The sequence below is a fragment of the Coffea arabica genome, chromosome 5e (genome assembly GCF_036785885.1).
Source record: "Coffea arabica cultivar ET-39 chromosome 5e, Coffea Arabica ET-39 HiFi, whole genome shotgun sequence".
In the NCBI taxonomy this organism is placed as follows: Eukaryota; Viridiplantae; Streptophyta; class Magnoliopsida; order Gentianales; family Rubiaceae; genus Coffea; species Coffea arabica.
In genome coordinates this window covers 50,000,587-50,020,750 of record NC_092318.1, presented here as the reverse complement: position 1 = coordinate 50,020,750, position 20,164 = coordinate 50,000,587, and the positions used below count along the sequence as shown (strand labels likewise).

The 20,164-nt window shown below is 36.1% G+C and overlaps 1 protein-coding gene across 1 annotated transcript; it reads left to right on the top strand.

The window, feature by feature from the left end:
- Nucleotides 1–4,870: 4,870 nt before the first annotated feature.
- On the top strand, nt 4,871–7,490 carry LOC140006696 (9-cis-epoxycarotenoid dioxygenase NCED1, chloroplastic-like). The gene has a single exon (XM_072049053.1). It carries the CDS (start codon nt 5,138–5,140, stop codon nt 7,097–7,099), a length of 1,962 nt encoding a protein of 653 aa, XP_071905154.1. The 5' UTR covers nt 4,871–5,137; the 3' UTR covers nt 7,100–7,490.
- Nucleotides 7,491–20,164: the final 12,674 nt, after the last annotated feature.

The window sequence follows — 20,164 nt, the reverse complement described above, 5'->3', positions numbered from 1 at the left end:
CGCCGCTAGTCTAATTGCAAATTGGGTTTTAAATGGTTGAATTTTTACTCGCACTCATACTATTCGATATTAATTAATTAAGCTCATGTACTACGTTATCTAAGGTAGACAGGATCGGAAGGGTTGCATCGAGTGATAAGATGGGAGAAATGAAGAAGAAAGAAGGTAGACTGAATGAACAACAATTATAAAGTGAAATATTGCATTAGCTTATCTCATTATCCTCTATTCTGCCACTAAATCACAGTCCAATTAGTCTATCTAACAGTAAAAGTATGGGCATAATACACATATGTGAACGTATTGAAGTTTCTTTAGATTTAGAGAAATATTAAATTGCTTTCTTTTTTTTTTTTTTCCTTCTTCGTTGATATGACCAAATCACGCGTTCCAATCACCATCCCCATGATCGAGGCCTAATTAGACCTATAAACAAGGTTGTTCAAAGAAGAAAGCAATCAAGGTCATAATGAGGTATGGCATGGCTGTTATTTGTCCCCATAATACAAAGCTCTATAAGTGGTCCAATTGTACTGCTCGCAGTCGAATGAAAACTTGTCACTAACAAGTGGTGGTTTCGACAGAAATATATATATAGTAATAACATTTCTCTTTTTGGGATTTCAAGCGACTTAACAATTAAGCTGATCTAATCCGATGTTTATTGGGAACTTAATGGCCTAGCAAAAGTTTATGATATAATCTAAAAGTTACATTACAAACAACATGCCAATGAGACTTTAATTTAAGTATATTTTACACGGCGGTTAATCCCTCTTTTTTTACTATTAGACTAATTAAGGTCTCATTCAAAAGTTGTCCAACTTTCGAATATGATACAAAGTACAAGAAAAGGAGAGGAGAGGAAAGCAGAAACGCTTGGTTTTTCCCATTTTTTTTTTTGGTTTTGGTAGGGCCTGCCGACTTCCATTCAACAAAATTTGTATAGGAAAATAATGCTAGGGATCAAGGAGGTATATATAATTTAAGTATATTGAGATGGTTACGCTGTTTCCATAAAGAACATACTTTAGAGACATAGTTTAACAAAATCCTAAGGATTAGTACATGAAGATGAAAGAATTATTAAAAAAATAAGGATTAGTACATGAAGATGAAATAATTAATAAAAAAATAAAGTGCAATGGCTGGTCCAACTTAAACTTGATGTAACATAAAATTGAGGAAATGCTATGAAAAACTTAATGGAGATCTGATCGCTAAGCGCATTGTATTGTTGTCACGAATGAACACGTAGAAAGCTTTAGAATGTTAAATCATATTTTATATGACATCTGACGACAGATGACAAAAAGGATCATCTCTATCAAATCAAATGATTTAATTTTCTCCCTTTTATTTTGTGTTATGTTATTGGGTATAAAATAAGAACCCTTTTTTCTGTGGGTTGGAGTCATCCATGACATTAGGGGGGGACTAATTAAGTCCTGTTGTTGGACAATTTAGTATTATAAAAAGTCTGCCAGGCAATGGTTGTTGGCTTATTATTGGAAGTTAAAAACTCCTTTTGGTGATAAAAACTGTTGGGTTTTTTGTTCTTTCTTCTTCTTTACTTCCACGGCATAAATTGAGCATTTTACAGAGGAGGAGCACCGCACCGCCGCTAGCTAGTCACAAACATAACAGTACAAGTGTACAATCAATCAACTCTTTTTGCTTAATTAACTAACTTCAAATGACAGATGTACACACAAGCTCAACGAATTTATACTCTTAAATTTTTGCAAAATATGCAGTCTGCATTTATTTGTCTGCTCTTTGCTTTACCAGCAAATGTAAACCCTTTAAACTTGTGCTGATCGACAGCGATTGTACGTGGTGTACTGTAATGTAGCAGTTCATGAACTTAACAGTTTTTTAGTGTGAAAATTTTAAGATTTTGAGAAGCTTCTTTTGGTTAATTAGTACATGCACAGTTGTATCTATATATAGATGGAAAGGGAAGCGTATTTTAAATGGATTCAGGACTAATTAGAACTTAACTGGCACATCAGAAACTTTTTTAACCTAGGACTGCATTTGTTTAGAGGAAAAAGTCCATACACTGACTAATTTACCCACTGGTTTGGACTTTCTAGGGTGAATGGTTATAAACAAAAAAGAAAAAACCCTTAATGGAAAACATCGTAACTGGTTATCCAATGTCAGAAACCAGCATAATCATCAGACTACCACTTATACATTTGCTACAGATAAAATATGGAAGAAAGCTAGGGATATGTACAAAAGCACATTTGGAGAAGTCAACCCTTTGATGAAACAGCAGATGTAGCATAATAGTAGTATATGTTAAAAAGGGAGATATCAGATATGTGCCATTAACAGTTGACGCCCTCCCTCCATATATACATGAGCAATGCTATGAAATAGGAAGCTCCATTAATCAGGAGTACTCAGCCAATTTTATAAAGGGATTTTTGCAAGGTTCACTGGAGATATTGATATCTTACTCAGGAGTAGCCACTGAAATTAATGATTAATCTTACTTTCTATGGAAGATTGCACCAGTCTTTTCTTTTCTTTTCTTTTTTTTCAATCATGTTCTAGCTAGTTAGCCACCCAAACTTATCGGTAGGGCCGAAAAGTCCAATTTCTTGAATTATTTGCCCACTGCCGAGTTCTAGATCGGCTTGCGAGATGAAATTATAGTTAGAAAAGTTCTTGCCCTCAAGTTGGAAACCCACTATCTTTGCATGTCAACACTCAACACAGCCTTTAAACTTTTGAGCCCCTGCTTGTTTGGGATTGCATCTTTAAAGTTTTTTTACCCTTTTGATTCGTGAATTCCACCAAATTTTTTTTTTTTTTTTTAGAATTTCTGAAATTGGTCGCAGAAAAAGTTGGAAGGCAAAACTTAGGTCGTGCTGAACAAAGAATGCCATCCAATTCTGTAGCTACGTACATAATCTTTGACACAGCACATTTTGTTGTTTCCTTCTCTATCCCTGAGTGAGGAGTACATGAATATTGCCAACATTTCATCTCAGAAAACTGTATGATGGATGAGTATTTTCTTTTTGCCCCCCCTTTTTTTGGGTACTCACAAAATATTGCCACACTTTTTTAAGTAACATCAATAATTGGCACTATGAAAATTCAAAAGCAACGTGGTTTTTAGACGTTAAGCACTTGGAATAACCTCTGCAATATTTTAACTTCATAATGGCCTATCCTCCTATAAGTTCATCACCTCAAAATCCCACAAAATTCTTGTGTGTGTGTTTTGGGGGGGGGGGGGGGGAGGGATGGGAAGGAAATTATATAAAGCAGTGTGAACATTTTAATATATAGAGAGAAACAAAACAAGATTGAAATTGACTTTCCCTTGTTAGTATTTGTGCAATGTCATTCTCTACAAGTAGAAAAGACTTTGAAGTCCCACATCTTCATGGTTTTTAGTCATATATCCATAGTGAGTCATAGGGCAGCATGGATTGATTTCCGAAGAAAACAACTTTAAGTTTAGGATCAAAATTAAAGGGAAAATTGGACAATTGCTATTGGGGCTGCTGGTCTGCGGGCAAGCGTGTGGGACATTGTGATGTGACCAATACTTAGGTTCGCCAAACCAAATTAACCGCCACGTGTACGGGGGAATAGACCCTAATAGACCCTTAACTTTTTTTTTTTTTTTTTGGTTTTTTTTGATGAAAGGAATAGACCCTTATAACTTGAAGAGGGTTGAACGCGGGGTTTTAACTTTTATACGACGAGTACAATGCACCAATAATCTCCCACCAACAAACAAGCCTTAGGATTTTCTTATATGGTTGTCCAAAAAAAAAAAAAAAACCAAGAAGACTTGGGGAAAAGAAATGATAAAGCATATATATAGGCGGTGAGACTAAGACTAAATAATATCCCACAAAGGATTTGAAACTTTAGAAATTCATACATTAATATCTATTCTTTAGCTTGAACATCAATTTAGGGGCTAATTTTGTATTAGTTCATTGAATATGATGATCTAATTATATATATATATATATAGATGGAAACAAAAAAAAAAAAAAAAAAAGAGAAATATTCATGCATCCAAGAGAGGGTGGTGGCTTTTGATATGTTTAAAGTAATAGAGATAATTAGAAAGTACAAAGGAATAATTCTTCATCTGGTGTCTACAAGTACAAGTTTTTGGATAACTGTCTAATCTATCTTGGCATATATGCCTATGCTCGTCCCTAATACCGTCCCTAATACTTTGTATTAGGGGGTTCAAATATTAAATATACATCATAATGTGGACCATTGACAAAAGCTCACTTGCGTGCCAAAAGTAAAATTAAGAAAATTAAGCCAAAAGGTGATCCGAGTTAACTACCTTAGTACCCTCACTTTTTCATCCACAACAATTTTTTTTTTAATTCCTCCCTTGCACGATACTCAACTCAACTCAACTCAACTCGACGTTTTGTTTTGTTGAGTTTTAATTAATTATTTGGTTAGATGCAGAAACAAGGAGGCAAAAAATTCATACTACTATTTGATGAGGAAATAATTTTAGTCAGGTGTGATTCTTGAGTAGAATGAATCCCGCGTCCGATTGGTCGATGGGTTTGGGCATTATTATTATTATTATTAGTGCAAAATCTAAAGCACGTTATAGGCTGGGGAAAGAGAGGTCGTTCGAGGAGGAGGATGATTCGTGTCAAAGGTTGAAGAAACCATGTCCCGCGCCCCCTACCCCCACAAGGTCAATGCTAATTGGGCTATTGGCAAATCCTTCCTTCGAGAGTTTCTCTCTTCCTCTTCCCCCAAATTTTCCATTTATCAAACACGTGGGCTTCACCTACACGTTAGAGCTGGACCTCCATCCCCACACTTCCCTCTATATATACTCTCTGTCTCACTTCCTTCTTTTCCCCCTCAAAGACACACTCATCCTCTACTACTCTTATAACCCTCTCTCTCTCTCTCTCAAATCTCAATCTCTCTCTCTCTCAAAAACTAAAACTATTCAAGAAAAGCAGTCACAACACCCAAAAAAAAAAAAAAAAAAAACTCCCTACTACTGCCACTGGACGACGACTTCTACTACACTAGTCCATATTGGAAAATCAATCAATCGCACCAACGAGATAAAGATAGGGAAAAACTCAAAAAAAAAAAAGCCACTATGATCTCTGCTTCCACTCCTACAAATTCATATTCATGGGTTAATCCAAAATCCCCCGTGCCCATGACCATGATTTTGCCTCCTTCGTCAAGAGAGATGATGGGCTTGGGTTTGGGTTGCTCTCCGAACTCAAAAACGCTAGCATTCAGACATCCCAGTACACAGCATAACTACATTAACTGCTCCTTGCAGACACCGTCCACACTCCATTTCCCAAAGCAATCATCAACAACTACCTCTTCTCCTTCTTCTTCTTCTTCTGCCAAAACTGCATATCCAGCTCTTTTTCTTCCTGGTAGCAGTGCTACTATTGCCACCCCATCTAAAACTCCCACTGGTACTGCTACCGTGCCAACTCCGTCTCCATCAAAATCGGCGTCGCCATCACCATCGCGGTCGCCATCAACCCCACAATGGAACGTACTACAAAGGGCAGCCGCAATGGCCTTAGACGCGGTGGAGACTGCCTTGACTGCGCGGGAATTGGAGCAGCCCCTGCCAAAAACTGCAGACCCCAGAATCCAAATTTCTGGAAACTTTGCTCCGGTACCGGAACAGCCCGTCCGGCATGCACTTCCGGTCACTGGAAAAATTCCCAATTCCATTCAGGGCGTCTACGTCCGAAACGGTGCTAATCCACTCTTTGAACCTGCCGCCGGCCACCACTTCTTCGACGGCGACGGCATGATCCACGCCCTCCAATTCAAGAACGGCTCTGCCAGCTATGCCTGCAGGTTTACGGAGACTCAGAGGCTTGCCCAGGAAAGGTCTTTAGGCCGTCCTGTTTTCCCCAAAGCCATTGGTGAGCTCCATGGCCACTCCGGCATAGCCAGGCTTATGCTTTTCTATGCTCGTGGAGTGTTTGGGCTTCTTGATCATAGCCAAGGAACGGGGGTGGCCAACGCCGGCTTGGTTTATTTCAACAACCGATTACTCGCCATGTCTGAAGATGACTTGCCGTATCATGTTCGAATCACCCCTTCGGGGGACCTGAAAACTGTTGAGAGATACAATTTCAATGGAAAGCTCAAGTCCACCATGATAGCTCATCCAAAGCTGGACCCTGTTACTGGGGAGCTCTTTGCTCTGAGCTACGATGTAATTCAGAAGCCTTATCTGAAATACTTCAGGTTTTCGAAAACAGGGGAGAAGTCGAAAGACATTGAAATCCCAGTTCCTGAACCAACCATGATGCACGATTTCGCCATCACTGACAACTTTGTGGTAATCCCTGATCAACAAGTTGTCTTCAAGATGTCTGAAATGATTCGTGGGGGCTCCCCGGTGGTGTATGACAAGGAGAAGGTGTCAAGATTCGGTGTACTGGATAAGTATGCTGAGGATAGTTCAGCGATCAAGTGGGTAGAAGTCCCTGACTGCTTCTGCTTTCATCTGTGGAATGCCTGGGAAGAGCCTGAAACTGATGAAATTGTGGTGATCGGATCATGTATGACTCCACCTGACTCGATTTTCAATGAATGTGACGAGGGGTTGAAGAGTGTTTTATCTGAAATTCGGCTAAATTTGAAGACGGGCAAGTCTACCAGGAGGGCAATCATATCCAATCCTGAGGATCAAGTTAATCTGGAGGCAGGAATGGTGAACAGAAACAAGCTTGGGAGGAAGACAAGGTACGCATATCTGGCTATAGCTGAGCCATGGCCTAAAGTTTCTGGTTTTGCAAAGGTGGACCTTTTCACCGGTGAAGTGAAAAAGTTCATTTATGGAGATGAAAAATATGGTGGTGAGCCTCTGTTCCTCCCAAGAGATCCCAATTGTGAAGCTGAAGATGATGGTTACATTCTGGCATTTGTTCATGACGAGAAGGAATGGAAATCGGAGCTAAGAATTGTCAACGCCATGACATTGGAATTAGAGGCATCAGTGCAGCTGCCATCAAGAGTTCCATATGGTTTCCATGGCACTTTTATCAGTGCCAAGGACTTGGCAAGCCAGGCCTAGTTTTGGTGCAGATAGCCTGGAACTTAAAGAAACTTGTGACCTATGTTTCCAAGTTTTAGTTCATGTAGTACGTTAAATACGAGGGAGATTTACCAGAGGGATGGCTGCAGATACGTCCCCGGAGTCTCCCTTGAGGAATCCCTTCCCAGGGGGTTGTCTAATTTTGTTCTTTTATTTTTCATTTCTTTTCTTTCTTTCCCTTTCCCCTTTTCGGGGAGAGATTTAAGTTCTTGTGAGAGGTTTTGGAGGACCAGCTTGTAGCTTTTGATGTAGTTAGGGATCGAGCTCAGCTGGTTTCTGCTTTTTCTTCCACATAAAATTAGCATATGAGGGAGTATATAGTATTGTACATGCCTCATCATATATATCTATATATATCCTTCTCTGTTTATACTCTGTTTTCTTGGCTGATGTAATTAATGGACTACAGTCACTACACTATTTCCAGTTTCCACTATATCTTCACCGTTAATGTTCCGCTGACATTTAAAAAAAAAAAAAAAAAAAAAGAATTGTGAAGTTCATCATTGCTTGTCTGAAATGTGCAAGTTTTACTTCCCAGGATCAATTCCAGGCAAATCAAATCTAGGATGTACATTGAATGAGCCAATCAGTTTTGTGCAAACGAAATCAAAGAAAAGTGTATTTTGTAGGCTGCAATGATGTGCTAGTTTAAACCTTTATTCAGCAAAATAAATAAATAAATAAAAGGAAAAAAAAATGAAAGAAAGATATGGATACACGACAATTGGTCCTTTTTTTCTTTCAAGATATCCCGACAAGAGGTCAACTTTCAATAGCTCTTGCAAAGTTGGAATGAAAGGAAAATTTGTTGGTTGAAACACTCACATAACGCTTCTATAAATTGATGAAAGCACCATTACCTCAAAGTGATTGAAAGTTAATCTAGTGATGCAAACGTTTGTCTTTTTTAGACTAATTGTTGTATGTTTCTTTTCTTTTCTTTTCCTTCTTTTTTTTTTTTGTGCAGATCATCAAATTGCTTTGTGGCAACTGATGATTCGCAAATCGGTTAACCATTGGTGTGTTTAGTTAGCCAGTTAACTAAAGAAGACCAACATATACTTTGCACCAATTGTTGGTCGCATTAACCATGTGTATACATAGAGGAAAATTGTAAGAGTGGTGTAGTGTTTCTCAGATGCTCAATTTCCTTATTTGAGAACTGTCATCTATCAATCCAGGGATTTGGGGCTAAAGAGAGAGGAAGCAACCGTTTGGGAGAAATTTTTTTTTTGAAGGATATTAATTGGTTGTCTATCCAATTTCTCTAATGATGTAACTTCTTTTTCTCCATGAGCTCTATTATTCATTTTTTTTTGTAGACACCATAGCTTTCCTATTTTAGGAATATTCCTACTCTATGCTAAGGAAGAGGGGTGGGCTCAAATGGGTCAAGAAAGAATTTGGAGGGGACCGAACTACCACCGGACCAAATGGGAGTTTTTGCACTCGCTAATGAAACTTTTAAAAAATCATAAAAATGAATGCAAGTCAAGGAATTTGATTCTTGCTTTCTTATTTTAGGAATATTCCTACTCTATAGGAAGGGGGAGGAGGTGGGCCCAAATGGGTTAAGGGAGAATCTGAAGGAAACTGAACCACTACAGGGGCAAACTGATGCATTTATACTCGCTAGTGAAACTTTCAAAAAATCCTGAAGAAAAATGCAAGTCAAGGGATTCAATCCCTTAACAGGCTATATCTAGTGGCCAACTATTCTAAAAGTAGTTGGTTATGAGCTCTATTATTCATTTGATGGATTTGTTGGTGATGTATTGTTGGTCTGTTGAATTACTAGTGTTAACTTTTGGACAAAGGAGGACCTCGATGGTTGAATCAATCTACATCTATTGACATTAGTGACGAGTTAGTTAATACACATCTTCTCAAGACACATGACACATTTTCGCAGACCATCTCAGAACAAAATTAGACAAATGCAATTTACTTTATATATATATATATATATCAATACATCAAGAATTCCTCGTTTTTTGGACTTCCCAACATCATTTGGAATCTAGAGCCTATTTTATCTTGCTACATTGGTCTCGAGAAGACTTTTAAATATAGAAGCAATTGTGCAAGAATTGCAGTACGTGAAGTCTTGTCATTGGTTTAAGGACATTTTTTTCAATTTTGTGGGATGAACTTTAGGCAATAAGTTGCATATGCTAAATCGGAAGCAGTCAATTATACAGGCAGTCATGTGTATCAACAACAATTAGACCGTGATATTAATGTCCACTATTTAAAATATGTGCCTGAAACAATTGTCTTACGTCCGAGTCAATGCTTCACATTCATTTTTAAAGTGTACTTTTGGCCAGCAAAACATCAATCTATCCTATTTTAATCCTCCCTTCAAGAAAAGCTTCTAAAAATGTATGTGGTGAATTGGGCAGTAGCTCTCATAGATACTCGAAAATTAGAAATATGGGGTGCTTATCTGTCTAGAATTGAGATCCTTATGGATCTTTTATTATGTTGCTGTTTCCTTTGATGAATAGCCAATCCATTTTAAGACCATAAAGCAATGGCGGAGCCAAAAAAAATTATCAGTGAGGGCAAAAGCAATTCTAAAAATTTTTACCCACTCTTTTCTAGTTTTTTAAACAAAAAAATATTCACCAACAAGTATAAATGATGCATATATTCCATGAAAAACATAAAAAGACAAACTCAAAATTATTAATGTAATAATAATTTATTTCAAAAGGCAAACTAAACCATTTACAATTGCTCATGACGGGATTTCATATTTTGATAACGGTTTACAATCTTTTCATTTTGAATTTCACGAAATATATTTTTCTCAATGCAAGTAACTAAACAATCATTCATCCAAGTGTCTTCCATTCTATTTTGTAATCGATTCTTCACTATATTCACAACTGAAAAACCCTTTCTATGGTAGTTGTAGCAATAGGCAAAATCAAAACCAACTTTAGGAGCATATAAATTAATGTATACACAAAACTTCAATGGGCACACTTGAAACTATATCAAAATTCTATGAGTACTATAGAAATTTAAGGGAGCAGTGACAGCCCGTGCCCCCAGTGCCTCCACCGTAGATCCGCCCCTGCATTACAGTTCTACAAGTTTTGTTACATGGCGTAGATCTAATCACATTGAGTTTATGCATGAATTCACAAGTTTATGTTACTAACCACTATTTTATGCATCCCTGTCTAAACGTCTTTATTGAATCTCTTGTGATGCCATAAAGGATGGAGATTGGCTCCTATAATTCTTCTCAATCATGCAAATTCTATGGTTGGGGGGCTCATGTTACATGATTAAGAATGGAAACAGGTATTGTTAGGTAAGAGTTGGGGATTCTGGGGCCAAACTTTCTTGACTTATATTCGCCTTTTGAAAATGAGAGACATTGGATTCGTTTAGTTTTATGGAATTGTTTTACTCGGACGAAAGCAAAGACAATTAGCAAATACTAGCCCATATTTGCAACCAATATATATATATTGAATGAAAGTTGTCCTTCCTTTTCTTTCTTTTGATAGAAAATAGTTTTGAGAGAATTCGATTTCAATTACCATCACGGATCAGAATATACTTTCGAGACCGTCGATCACTTATGGAGATTCTTACAAATTACCCATTAATATAATCCTTACATCAGTAATGAAATTTGAAAACATGACCTTTTCTCAGGGAATAATAGCTGTTCTTTCATCAAATTAACCTCTTTTCCTTCTTTGGAAAGAGAGAGGATATAAAATAACGATCAATTTGAAGTTTGGACTCCCAAATTTTTTCTTTGTGTTTTTCAAATTGTTGGCTATTATCAGTTTCGAATCCTTTTGCCCGTTCGAACCCTTCGTTAGGCCGTCATTTATCTATTTATTAATTATCTTATTGACACTTCATCCTCAAAATGCAAAACGATCGAGGCTCAATCCCCCCCCCCTCCCCCACCTTGTGCTACTATTCTTTTCACGTCCTGAAAATAGCGGAATAAAAAAAAATGATGTTTATAGGTTAATGCTAACTTCTTCATAATTTTGTTTTTAATTGTCGAGAAGTGCTATGAATTACTAATTTTTTTTTTTATATTTATACTCCAAAAACAAAATTTTGTTTTGCTATTTTAATTAGTGCCCTGACCTAAAAGGTGGGCAGCACAAATTGTAAAGTGGTTTCAATATGTTTTTGGGAAAGTGAAAAGTTTGTTGACATGAAATTCAGGAGGGACTACAAGGACAACAAATTGAGAGACGGCCATGGGAAAGAAACAAAGGGATAGCTGCCTTTTGACAACATCATGTGCCCTAGTTTTCTTCTGGTCATCCTCACTCCTATAAAAATGTTGGCTAATACTTTTATGTCTCATTGTCTCTTTGTAGACTGTGTTCTAAAAACGTTTACTAACTTTCTTACTCACGTGAAACAGATAAAAAGGTATCCTAATTTTTCATCTCAAATAAAATGAAGTGGTTGTAAATACACTGATGATCCTCCATTTCTAATTTTGTTTAGTTTACAACACACTGGCGGAGCCAAGAATATAATTCATGAAAGGGGAGCGACTCGTAAATGTCGAACATAAATATTTTTTAAGTTTTAAAGAGAGTAGATATTGAATTTTTGTACAAGGCAAAAGTGAAAGGAGGACAATATATAATACTATTAGATCAAGATTTTCAAAGGATGAGAAAACCAAGAACAATTCCCCAAATTGGTTTTTCGTGTTCACACACACACACATATATATTTAATTTGCTCAAGAAATTAACAAGGTTTCACATGCCTTTTTTTCAACTTCATAGTTTTGTTAAGTTTGAGAAAATCCAGTATGAACAAAATTTGGCTTAGAAATTCGTGGTTCGCGTTTTGCACCGACCATCTGGAAAACTCTGCATCGCTTTCTATTCTTGCTTTGGGCAGTATCGGTAGCGATTATTGACACTGAATCTTTGCTTTTGAATATGATCAAGGTCTTCACTTCTAAGATGTGAAACAGACAAAGCCCTTTTGATTATCACTTATGTGTCATAAGTCTCATTGGTCATATGAACCACTTTAGCCGTCAAATGTTGGAAACTATGAAGTTTCCAGCCACTTTATGTTGTCCAATGCCAAACCAAATACTTGTCAAGGAAGCTTCATGGGTGGCTACTTTGTTTGCATATTAAATCAAGACTCAAAATTAAAAATTTTCATATTATTATTTAATAGTATTTTAGTCAAATTAGAATTTTGTAATTTTATTAGAGTTAAGTTATGATAAATTATTATTTAAGAATTGGTATCTTATCAGGAAAATTTTCTTATAGTTGTAAGACTTGTTTATCAAGTTATTTAGTCTATAAATAGGGAGTCATATTATTATATTTAGTTGAGAAATTATTGTGTTTAGTTGAGAAGAGTAAAGAATTGAGAGTATTGTGATTAATGATATATTGTTGTTGGTATTATTCCTCTTCTCCTATACATATTTTTATGTGTATAAATTTCATCCCTTTATACATTGTTACTATGAAATATATCTCCTATAACTTATATATGTTTTGGTGAATTTTTTGGGTTCTACATCTGGTATCGGAGCCCTAGATTTAACAAATTATTCTTGATATCAAATCCCTATATTCAAGAAATTAATCCTGGAGTGCCTGTAAACATTAAAGGATTGACCCGATTACGAGGGTTAATTGTGGATATTTTCTGCTATCGGAATTAGACCATAAAAATTGTTGTGAAAAAATTAGTTGATCGAGTTAGACTACAAGGTTGGTCGTGGAGTGTCTAATTTATGAGAATTGGACCATAAGAATAGTTCGAAAATTGTCAGATTGATTGTGGATGTTACGACATAAATCGGTGAAGAATCATTGAATTGTGATTATGAAAACTACAAAGTGAATTGTCAATAAATTGACATCAAATTGGGCAACAAAAAACAGTCTATGCAAGATATTGTAGTAGCAAAAATTAAGGGAGTCTGATCCAAGAAAGAATTTGATGTAAAGGAGCAATGTTGACATATTAAATCAAGATTCAAAATGAGAAATTTTCATATTATTATTTAGTTGTGTTTTAGTCAAGTTAGGGTTTTAATAATTTTATTAGAGTCTAAATTATGGTAATTTTATTGTTTAGAAATTAGTATCTTATCAAGAAATTTCTTGTGGTTGTAGGACTTGTTTATGGAATCATCTAGTTTATAAATAGGGAGTAATATTATTGTGTTTAACTGAGAAGAGTGAATGATTGAGAGTCTTGTGATTACGCGTGATTAATGATATATTATTGGTATTATTTCTTTCTCCACACATATTTTTATGTGTGCAAATTGCCTCCCTATATACATAAATGGGTTTGTTTGGATAGTAAATTATCCTAAATAATATTTCGTTTGCATCATAAACACATTTCCCAATCCATCTTTTTATATTTCTAACCATTTTTTTATCTCACATACATCACATCACAAAAAATATTACAGTAATTATTTCAAATAATACTCTATCCAAACAAAATTGTTTCTATAAAATATATCTCCTATAACTTATATATTTTTTGGTGAATTTTTGGGTTCTACATACTTTGAAGTATATCGACTGATAAACTTTTTTTTTTTTTGGTTGCACCTACAACCTAAAACTAGGTCAAAGCTTGTCCAAAAGGCCTTGTTTGGATTGCGGTTTTTCGTCGAAAAATTACGTCGTTTTCCGTGATCACATTTCCCTATTACCTTTTTTCCTCACATACATCAAATCGCTACAATGATTTTTCCATGAAAAATCATGGAAAATGCAATCCAAACACAACGCATATAGTAATTATTTTTAAAAAAAAGCAGTATTGAGAAATATTTGCTTTTAGGAGAGAAATAAGACGGAAATTTAAACTCATAACCTTTAATTCCTACTAATATCAATTACCACTGCAAATATTAAAGAGTAGTAAACGCACTGAAATAAATAAGGACAGGCTAAAGGGAGGAAAAGCGCAGAGCAAAATTGGAAATTGGGTTTTGCATTAATCATTTCTAGGCTTTACCGGGCACTTGCCGCAATTTGACCAAAGACTGTGGTCAGGGTCAGCCAGGTCCCAAATTCCATTTTTTTATCCATTTTTTAATTCTTTCAATTTTTGTTTGAACAGGATCGTATCCAATCACAATCATTCCCAGACAAAACTTGTCATGGCCTACAAGTCACTCCACCGACCATTTGTACCGCAATAGACCTACCGAAGCTTCACTCACGCAACGTTGTGGTACGGGTAAGGAAATTTCTGACTATTGCTCTTCTTTTTCCCTTTTCCTTTTTTATTTGAATTCTACTTATGAACAATTCATCTATTTCATTTGCCCTTCATTTCCTCTCCATCATTGATGAAGCATTCAAGAACTGATTATCCTAAGTGCTAAGAAGGCCTTCAATTTGCAAGCACGAGTAGAAAACACACTACTAAATAGGGATACTATATAGAGCGTGTTTGGATGGAAGCTTATTTGGGATAATTTTTTTTTTCTTTTTTTATAAAAAAATGTTGTAATACTCTTTCGATTTGATGTATTTATGAAACAGACAGGTACATAATTTGCCATCCTAACACGCTCTGTTAGTTAGTTAGTTAGATGCTAGGTTTGAGCTGAAAACTCTAATTAATTATTATCAATAACATTCCATTTGTTTTCCATTCTTTTGGTAAAATATGCATTAAAGAATGGACGGCAATTGACACTAAACCACAACAACTAGAAGAAGAAAAACTTCACAGGATTAGTGATGTGACTGTGAGCAATTATGATTTTGATTTGATTCTGTGTCGAGAAAGGTCCCTTCATCTTTTATTTAAAAGGTTGATGTTTGTGCCATTACACACAGGCAACCCCTCTTGAGCTGCCACATATATTGTAGCATCTGGTGAATTGAACAAAGCCTCAAATGCATGCGTAGGCGGCTGCATGCCTTTATCCCCACAAGAACGATGATGTTAGAAGGAAAAGAAATTGAATAGTTCCACTCGCAAAGTTCAATTCTGTAATTGAAACGAGATTAACCGCCTGCCTAAGGGTTTTTTTTTTTTAGTATTGACTCCTCAAAACAGTGAGATTGGATGCATAAATGTCTGCAAAATCCAAGGAAAATAAATAGGTGAAAGTTGAGGCCATTAAACTGCTCTTTTCTTTCTTGTTTTTTTCATCATTTCGGGCAAGGCCTTTCATTTCATTTTATTATTATTTTTTTTTGGCCCATGAATGAAAAATGTGGCAGTTGGACTTCCATCTGCGGAGAATGAGAGAGACACTAGAAGAAGAAAAAGTAATTTATACATCACTAAAATATTGGCCACGCTTACTCAAATAGAAAGCCCTGGAAAGGAAAGATGAGGCATCAGTGGAAGATTGATACTAGTACTACATGGCAACCCTATTCAGGACGATGACACACATCCGTTTCCCCATATAGTAAATCCATTTTTTCTTCTTGAAAAGTAGAGTGTTAGGTTAGATACTTGGATCGCTACTCTAACGAAGTCTGCTACGGCAATGCAGTAGGAATTATTTTATGTTTGAATCTTGATATGGGATCAACTTGCCGACTTCACAAGCCAATTCCTACATTAGCTTCTTCTTCTGAGAGTTTCCAATCAAAAGTGTCGAACGATTGATCGACAATATAGAAAATTAAGAGCTGGCCAACTTATAATTCTTGTGGTTTCTGTGGAGTCAAAGCACACGCAGCTGACTAGAAAAATTGCATGGATCCTGTCAAGACTCAAATATTACCCCAAGTTTCAACTTTTCAAAAAGTTCTTTCTTTTCAAGTTTCCCTAGCCTTCCTTGGCAATCACCAATTGGAATATCTACTCACAATCTTGTGTTGATTGGTCCTCATCAGCGTGTCTTTGATTCATTCATTCTTTTTTTTTCTTTTTTTTTTTTTTGCCTTCTCCACTTAAAAGATACTAACTAGTACATAACCTATAATAAGCTGTTCTAAGGATGCCCTCCAAGATTAATACATCTAATGGCATTATAACAGTTGAAGATTGAATAATGCTTATATAGTTAGAGGGAAAAAAAATATTATAACCCCCATTCTATTTACTATATGTGGATGGTACTGCAGAGGCAGGTGTCAATAGATCCCTGCTAGATGCCCAAATGCCTGGAGACTTCATCGTATGATTGCTTTAAAGGCCACGCGTCATTGCTCCTATATATATATATATATATATATATTTGATGGCGTACATTAAACAAATAAAATACAAAAAAAGAGGAATAGAATATTCCATCCCACATTATCACCTGGCTTCTAAAACCTATGGAGAATGACGAATAACATGACGCGTACTTTCCATATACTCCCTCCGTCTCACTTTGATAGTTCTGATTTTTTTTACACAGTTTAAGAAAAAGTAGATAACTTTGTTGGAACAATCAATTTATGTAACTATTTTCCTAAAATACCCTCACATTAATTAGAGTACAACTTTATGGAAACTTGAATTGATGGTAAAAAAAAGAATCAATTCTCATTAAATAGGGTAGGTTTATAGTAACAACAACTTACATTGAATAAGGGTATTTTAGAAAAATTAAAATTCTTCAATTGGAAAGTGGACTACAATTTGGGACAGACGAAAAATGAAAACAGGACTATCAAAGTGGGACGGAGGGAGTATAAAAAAGAAATAACTATGCAGACTTCTAAAACCCCATCCCATAATTCTTAATTCTTGGTTCATAACTACACAATCTGCAGATTTCTCCCTTCAATAAACCAAACACACATGGGATCACTTGTGACTGCCGAATGTAGGTTACTGAGGACCATAAATTAGTAGTAGTTCTTTGTTGGTGATGTGGTGATGATATCTAGTACCAAACTAGCTTGTTCGGTCCTCAAAGAAATGCTGTTGTTATGATGTTTAGTACCAAACTTGTTGAGTTTTTTTTTTTTTTTTTTCAGTTGAATTTTGTGTGGCTAATGAATTGTCCACAACTCATTGCCTTTTTCGAGGTTTTTTGCTTCATTAATTAAGTGGATTCCTTGTAGGTGTGCATTGGGGGAAGCTAGTGAAACCATTAGCAACCTGCTTGATAGTCGAATCAAACTTAGTCAGAAGGGTTCAATCATGGTCAATTATTTAATTATAAGCTCGTGAAAAGATAATTAAACATAGTAGTATTAAATTGTTAACGTACCAACTCGATCGATTGACACTTTAAATACATGACAACCATCATTTTAAAAAAAAAAAAAAAAATGACAACCCTATGCAGAACTCTAAAGATGTACGTCAAGACCATGTGTGTTGGAAATGGAATTTATAAATTGTAATTATAATAAACAAACTCGTATCTTTGATATTTCCAAAAAGTTATGGTCTAATCATATCAGGACAGCACTCAACTGCAGTTGATTTTAGCTAGTTAGTTGCATCCCAAACTTCAGCTAGCAGGGTCTTTGTATAATCTTAGTCTTAGTTGTTCATGTGTATAACTAGCTAATATGTTAATCTATCTGAGCTCTCTCTCTCTCTCTCTCTCTCTCTGTTTTTTTTTTTTAAGTTCTTTACAGGGATTAATCCCTATTGGTCCAATGATTAGCAGAGAACAAGGATTAAATTAGAGTAGGAAATAAATACTTGGTCTAGCTCGAGCCACCTTATTGAAAGTTGTAACCAGCAACTCCATACACACGCAAAAAGAAAAAATAAAATAAAAGGTTGCAATCAATGAGCCCCTTTCGATGTCTCAAAAAGTCATGAATCAAACATTAACCGTATATATGCAAAGCAGAAATGTGTGCTGCTGCTCCATACTAGTCAACTGATGAGGTTCAAATTTCAGGGATTTTGTCACAGAAATATCTACCTCTAGAATCCGTGGAATAGCACAAATATATCATGCGAAACCAGGAGAACATGGCCATAGCAAAACATACATATATAATACATAGAATGATGTGAGCATTTAGGAACAATAGCAATTTTGAGAAACATCTCCATGTTCCTACTCTTCTTAGCTGTTAACCAATAAACAAGAGAAATGGTGACACTAATATAGTAATTAAGCTAGGGTACGTACGAGAAACATGTGTCTATATTGGTGATATATAGTGCATGGAAAACCCTCCTGTGCTGAAACATGGAAGGTTTCTTTCCATGGAATTTCGGACCATATATATATATATATATTACTAATTAAGATCATTCTCATCGTTCTTTGTCAAAGTCCCTCGAGAGTTCTCTGTTGGAAACTAGCAGGCTAGGGGTCAAGAAGAAAATCTCGAGTACATCATCTTTGGCTTTTAAATCTCGAGTGCAAGGGCTGGCTATTGCTAGTAGCATGGACATTCGCATAGATGATAGAAACATCTACTGCGTGAACAAACCTCATATGGCTGTCTATTTTCTCTTGCACTTTATTGTTAAGAAGATAAGAGTGCTGCTAATGTGTGTGGGGTTGTGATGTGTAATGGACACTTAAGCTCGATCACATTCACATTATTTAGGGGAAAAAGATGTTCTTGACAGATATTTAGAAGCCCTTAATTGAATTCTTCAAGCAGAATCCATGGAGGGTACCCTCCACTTTAAAAAGAAGAAGAAGAAGAAGAAGAAGAAAAGAAAAAGAAACACTAGTGCTGATCATTGGGCGATGCCGAGGATGGACGGGTGGAAAGTGTAATGTTGATGCTCTAACTAAAAAATCCACAATTATAGAATCTAAAATGGACCACAATCCAGCTTTTGTTTTCGGTGAAAAGCACTGAGAAATCGAATAGTTAAAGGGGGCTAGAAAAAAAAACAGCCAATATTGTAAAATGGACCAGCTACGTTGTTGATCTATCCAATCTCATTTTCAGCCGAAACAATTGAGAGAACTTTATTTTGCCGACGCAGAAGAAAGAAAGAAAGAAAACGTGGCAATGGGATAGGAACCGGTCCCCATGAAACAAATGGTGACATGGAATTTCAACAAGAAGTTTCCATCACATCTGCTCGTCCTTTTTCTTTGCAATCATTATTCAGCTTCACCAATCACAAACAGATCAATTTCGCCAACAAATGTTACATTTAGGCCATTTGATCTCTCAAATATCTGTTGGTACATTCAGGCCATGTTTAGATTCTGATATAAATTCAACAGAGAATTGATGGTGGTAAAATTGCTGGCAAAGAAATGTCATTATTTGTTCTTTTGATGTCATTTTTTCCCTGTAAATTTTTGGGGAGATGGAGACGAATGTAGTCCAAAGCATGAACCATGATAGGGAAATTATTATTATGTGAAATTTGTTCCTCATAGACTCTGTTGACATCAGTGTATGCCTCACCCACATGATCTTGCCCACATTAGATTAGATTTGACCACCAACATTCAAGTCATTCACAGCCCCCAAAGGACCAAAACCCCATCCCCATCCCCCCCCCCCCCCCCCCCCCCCCCCCCCCCCCCCCCCCAATTTATCTAATTCAGAATTTGAGAAAAGGGAACATCTCTTACATCAGCTACCTTAACTAACATAAAATAAATAGGGAGCATTGGTTGCAGAATGAATCAATCCCAACGACAATATCAAAATTATGGGATGGTGTTTGGCATGCAAAATTATTGCTTGCTGTAACGTGGCATCTCACAGGGCCAGAAATATGGATGTGTCTGGTAATATATCGTACCAGTGATGAATAGCTGCAAAAAAAAGAATTGGTAGGATACAACAAGACTGAATGAAGATTAGCCACAAAAAAAAAAAAAAAGAGAAGAGAAGAGAAGAGGACAATTCTACCTTGCTTCTTATTAGTTGTTGTACCTAAAAGTTCAATCTTAGATTCTAGCACAACAGTCCACATCTCAAGCATATATTTCCAGCCTAGCAAAATCAGTCAATAGAGACATTTTTGTACGTTCCACATGGGAAGATATGAGGCCAACTTGACCAGAGAAAGGTAAATGTTTGAGAACCTTTTTGCTGTCTAAAATGTCTGATTAGCCAAATCGACAGTGCGTATGTAACAAGTTCTTGCTAAATGTAATCACAATGATTAATG

Coding starts and splice junctions, on each gene's coding strand:
- LOC140006696 (XM_072049053.1), top strand. CDS start 5,138: ATGATCTCTGCTTCCACTCCTACAAATTCATATTCATGGGTTAATCCA.